Genomic DNA, 6000 nt, shown 5'->3' on the forward strand with positions numbered 1-6000 from the left:
ATTCTCAAAAACCAAGCTCTTTGTGTGAAGTAACATTTTAATATTATGCATATGTGTATGTATGATTGCATTATAATGATATGTACATTTATTACATATCTTCTGGAAGAGATCATTTGTAAAATAGAATACACTATGCATTTATTTAAAAAATCATGTGCAAACTTTATTTGTGGCCATTTATTTTTAAAAACATCCATTCATCCTGCAAATATAACTTAATAAAAGTTGAAAACAATGGTTTTCTTCTTTTGAAGGATATAATTGGAAGACATGAAGCAAAAGAATACAACATTCCTGCCCGGGTTCATCTTGATGGGAGTCACACAGAACACTGAGCTTCAGCTTCCTTTGTTTGGGGTCTTCTTTATCATCTATACAGTTACAGTCATGGGCAACCTGGGCATGATCATTTTGACCAAGCTGGACTCTCGCCTGCAAACCCCTATGTACTTTTTCATCAGACACCTGGCCTTTATTGACCTTGGGAATTCCACTGTCATCTGTCCCAAGATTTTGGTGGATTTTGTTATGGATGAAAAAAACATTTCTTTCTACGCCTGTGCCACACAGTTGTCATTCTTCCTTTTGTTCATTATCAGTGAACTCTTTATCTTGTCCTCCATGGCCTATGACCGCTATGTGGCCATCTGCAACCCTCTGCTCTACGGTGTGATCATGTCTCAGAGACTTTGCCACGTGCTCGTGGGCATTCCATACCTCTACAGCACCTTCCAGGCTCTGCTGTTCAGCAGTAAGATTTTCACATTAACTTTCTGTGGCTCTAACATCATCAGCCATTTCTACTGTGATGCTGTTTTCTTGTTACCTACCTTGTGTTCAAATGCTGAAGAAATACAGTTGCTGATCATATTATTTTCAGCATTGAATTTAATCTCCTCTCTTGTGGTAGTCCTTGGATCATATATTCTGATTCTGCTGGCCATATGTCGAATGCATTCTGCAGAAGGCAGGAGAAAAGCTTTCTCTACATGTGGGTCTCATCTGACAGTAGTTGTGGTGTTCTATGGTACTTTACTATTTATGTACTTGCAACCTAAATCCAGTCACTCCTTAGAGAATGATAAAATAGCCTCTGTGTTTTATACTTTAGTGATCCCCATGATTAACCCCTTGATATACAGTTTAAGAAACAAAGAGGTTAAAAATGCCTTCTTCAGGGTATTAAAGAATCTATTTAAAAGAAATACTTAATATTCAGTATTATATATCAATATGATAAATTGTAACGTGACAAATTTTATTTTACAATTTTTTTCCATGTCACCAAGACAACTTGGATTTTTCTTACCTCACATTGTTTATCTTTCAAATCAATATACTTTATCATTTATTTCTTTTTTATCCATATTTAGATAGATTTTAATGTTTTTTGAGATTTTGATTCCTTTCTCCAACATGGCCTGTATACCCATACTCAACGTCCTTCAAATTCATTGCCTCTTTTTAAATAATTGTTATTGCATGTATCTCTCTCTCTCTCTCTCTCTCTCTATATATATATATATATATATATATCAATAAAGATATAGGTAGATTTTAATTTATATAGCTATAGATATAGATATAGAGATGATATAATCCATTCATTTCATGCAAAGTTACTTGTATAATTGTGCATAAAAACTTCCTTTTGTGAAAATTTAATATTTAATACAATTCTACTGTCTATAATACTCAAGCTATAACTTAGGTCTGTAGAATTTTCATTATAGCTAACACTCTGTTCCTAGCAGTGCATATTTTTTCATACTTTCTTTCCATTTCTAGTAATTTATTTCTTGATTTTTAAAAGTATACTAATCGGTTATTTTATTTATTAACATTTCAAATGTTGTCCCCTTCACAGTCTCCTCTCCACAAATCCCCCATCCCATCCTCCTCCCCTTTGCCTCTAAGAGGGTGCACCTCCACTCATCCACTCACTCATGCTTCACCCCTCTAGCATCCCTCTATGCGGTGGCAACAAGCCTCCACAGGACCAAGGGTCTTCCCTCCAATTGGTGCCAAATAAGGCCATCCTCTGCTACATAAGTAGCTGGAGCCACAGATCCATACGTGTATACTCTTTGAGTGGTCGTTTAGTCCCTGGGAGCTCTGGGGTGTCTGGTTGGTTGAAATTGTTCTTCCTATGGGGTTGCCATCCCCTTCAGCTCCTTCCATCCTTCATCTAGCTTTTTCATTGGGGCCCCAATCTCAGTCTGATGGTTGGCTGTGTCTGCATCTGTCTTAGTGAGACATTGGCACAGCCTCTCACAGGACAGTCATACTAGGCTCCTGTCTGTGAGCATTCACTGGTATCAGCAATAGTGTAGGGGTTTGGTGTATGCAGATGGGATGATCTCAAGGTGGGGTGGTTTCTAAATGACTTTTCCTTCAGTCTCTGCTCCAATTTTTGTCATTGCACTTTCTTTAGACAGGACCAGTTCTGGGTTAAAAATTTTGAGATGGGTAGGTAGCCCCATCCCTCAACTAGGGCCCATGCCAGCTACTAGATATGGTCTCTTCAGGTTCTATCTCTTCTCTGTTTGTATTTTGACTAATGTCATTTCCATTGGGTCCTGGGAACCTCTTGCTTCCCTGGCACCTGGGACTTTCTAATGGTTTCCCCTAGTCCCCACTCTCCACTGCTATATATTTCTATTCATTCTCCTGACCATCTGGACTTTTCCCCTGTCTCATCTCATACCTGATCCTGTCCCCCTTTTCCCCTCCCACTCCTCTCCCTCCAGGGTCCCTTCCTCCCTCTACCTCCTGTGATTGTTTTGTTCCCACATTCTAAGTAGTATTGAAGCATCCCCACTTTGGTCTTCCTTCTTTTTAAACCTCATATGGTCTGTGAGTTATATCATTTAAATTCTGTGCTTTTGGGCTATTATCCACTTATCAGTGAGTATATACCATGTGTGTCCTATTGGGTCTGGGTTACTTCAATCAGGATGATATTTTCTAATTCTACCCATTTGCCTGCAAAATTCACAAAGTCATCATTTTTTTCTCTTTGTCCTTATAAATCTTTTTTTTTGGATATTTTTATTTACATTTCAAATGTTATTCCCTTTCTGGGTTTCCCATCCATAAGCCCCCTATCACATCCCCCTCCCCCTTCTTCTATGAGGGGAAGTCATCATTTTTAATAACTGAGTAGTATTCCATTGTGTAAATAAATGTACCATCATTTCTGTATTCATTTTTCTATTGAGAGACATCCAGGTTGTTTCCAGCTTCTGCTTATTACAAATAAACCTTCAATAAATATAGTGGAGCACATATACTTGTTACATATTGAAGCATTTTTTGGGTATATGTCCAGCAGTGGTATAGCTGGGTCTTCAGGTAGCTTTATTTCTAATTTTCAGAGGAACTCTGCTTGATGTGCAGAGTGGTTGTACCAGTTTGCAATCCTACCAGCAATGAAAGAGTGTTCCTCTTTCTCTAGATTCTCTCCAACATGTGCTGTTGCTGAAGTTTTTGATCTTAACCATTCTGATTGGTGTGAGGTGGAATCTCAGGTTCATTTTGATTTGTATTTCCCTGATGATTATGCATGTTGAACATTTCATTGGGTGTTTCTCGGTCATTTTTTATTTCTCAGTTGAGAATTCTGTATTTAACTCTGTGATCCATTTTTAAATAGGATTATTTGAGGGTTATTTGGTTCTTCTTGAATATATATATAATATATATATATATTATAAATTATATCTATTAGCCCTCTATTGGATGTAGGGTTGGAAAAGATACTTTTCCAATCTGTAGGTTACTGTTTTGTTCTATTGACAGTGTCCTTTGCCTTACAAGATTTTTTAATTTTATGGGGTTCTATTTATCAATTGTTGATCTTAGAGCCTGAGCCATTGATGCTCTCTACAGGAAATTTTCTTTTGTGCCTTTGTGTTCAAGGATCTTTTCCATTTTTTCTTCTATTAGATTTAGCATATCTGGTCCTTGATCCATTTAGACTTGAGCTTTGTACAAGGAGATAAAAATGGATCAATTTGCATTCTTCTACATGCAATTGAAGCAGTATGATTTGTTGAAAATGTTTCCTTTTTTTCCACAGGATAGTTTTGGCTTCTTTGTCAAAGATCAAGTGACCATAAGCATGTGGGTTTATTTCTGGGTTTTCGATTCTGTTCCATTGACCTACTTGTCTGTCTCTGTGCCAATACTATGTGCTTTTTATTATCACTGTTGCTCTATAGTAGAGCTTGAGGTCAGGAATGGTGGTTTCCCCAAAAGTTCTTTTATTGTTGAGAACAGTTTTTGATATCCTGGGTTTTTTCTATCTCTATGAAGAATTGAGTTGGAATTTTGATGGGGATTGCATTGAATCTGCAGATTGTTTTGTTAAGATAGCCATTTTTTACTGTTAATCCTGGTAATCCGTGAGCATGGGAGAACTTTTCATCATCTGAGGTCTTATTTGATTTCTTTTTCAGAGACTTAAAGTTCTTGTCATGCAGATATTTCACTTGTTTGTTTAGAGTTATAGCAAGATATTTTATATTTTTGAGACTATTGTGAAGGATGTTGTTTCCCTAATTTCTTTCTCAGCCCGTTTATTCTTTGTGTAGAGGAAGGTTACTGATTTGTTGGAGTTAATTTTATATCCAGCCACTTTGCTGAAGTTGTTTATCAGCTTCAGTTCTTGTTTGTTTTGTTTTGTTTTTTTGGTTGGGAGACTTTTAATGAATGCTTCTATTTCCTTAAGGGTTGCGGGACTGTTTAGATGGTTTATCTAGTCCTGATTTAATTGTAGTACCTGGTATCTGTCTTGAAAATCATCCATTTCATTTAGATTTTCCAGTTTTGTTGGGTATAGGGTATTTAGTAGGATCTGGTGATTTTTTGAATTTCCTTAGTTTCTGTTGTTATGTCTCCCTTTTCTTTTCTGATTTTGTTAATTTGGATACTGCCCATGTGCCCACTTGTTTGTTTGACTAAGGTTTTACTTTTCTTGTTGATAGTCTCAAAGAATCAACTTCTAGTTTTGTTGATTCTTTGTATAGTTCTTTTTGTTTCTACTTGATTGATTTCAACCCTGAGTTTGATTATTTCCTGCTGTCTGGTCCTCTTATTTGCTTCTTTTCTTCTAGAGCTTTCTGATGTACTTTTAAGCTACTCTAATTTCTTTATGAAGGCAGTCAGAGCTATGGGTTTTTCTCAGCATTTTTTTTCATTGTGTTACATTAAATTCTAAAAAGTCTTTATTTTCTTTTTTTCTTCCCCGTCCAAATTCTCATTGAGTAGAGAGTTGTTCAGCTTCCATGTGGATGTGGCCTTTCTGTAGTTTTTGTTATTGAAGTCCAGCCTTAGTCAGTGTTGATCTGATAGAAAGCATGGGATTAATTCAATCTCCTTTTATCTGATGAGGCTTATTTTATGTCTGAGTATATGATCAATTTTGGAGAAGGTACCATGAGGTGCTGAGAAGAAGGTATATCCTTTTTTTTTTTTTGGATGAAGTGTTCTATAAATGATGGTTAAATCCATTTGGTTCATAATTCTGTTAATTTCTCTGTGTCCCTGTTTAGTTTCTGTTTTCGTGATCTGTCCATGATGAGAGTGAGGTGTTTAAGTCTCCCAGTACTGTTGTTAAAGGTAAAATTTGTGCTTTGAGCTTTAGTAATATGTCTTTTACAAATGTAGGTGCCCTTTCATTTGGTGTATAGATGTCTAGAATTGAGAGTTCATCTTGGTGGATTTTTCCTTTGTCGAGTATGAAGTGTCCTTTCCCATCTTATTTGATAATTTTTGGTTGAAAGTCTATTTTACTTGCTTTATTAGAGTCATATCAAGATATTTTATATTATTTGTTACTATTGTGAGGGGTATCATTTCCCTAATTCCTTTTTCTGTGTGTTTATCCTTTGAGTAGAGGAAGGCTACTGATTTGTTTGAGTTAATTTTATATCCAGCTACTTTGCTGAAGTTGTTTATCAGCTTTAGGAGTTCTCTGTTGGAATTTTTGTGGTC

The 6000-nt window shown here is 36.2% G+C and overlaps 1 protein-coding gene across 1 annotated transcript; it reads left to right on the plus strand.

Moving 5' to 3' along the window:
* The first annotated feature begins 273 nt into the window (after positions 1–273).
* Positions 274–1215, plus strand: LOC116900248 (olfactory receptor 8K5-like). The gene has a single exon (XM_032902000.1). It carries the CDS (start codon positions 274–276, stop codon positions 1213–1215), a length of 942 nt encoding a protein of 313 aa, XP_032757891.1.
* Positions 1216–6000: the final 4785 nt, after the last annotated feature.

This window comes from Rattus rattus, chromosome 5, assembly GCF_011064425.1.
Source record: "Rattus rattus isolate New Zealand chromosome 5, Rrattus_CSIRO_v1, whole genome shotgun sequence".
Taxonomy (NCBI): domain Eukaryota; kingdom Metazoa; phylum Chordata; class Mammalia; order Rodentia; family Muridae; genus Rattus; species Rattus rattus.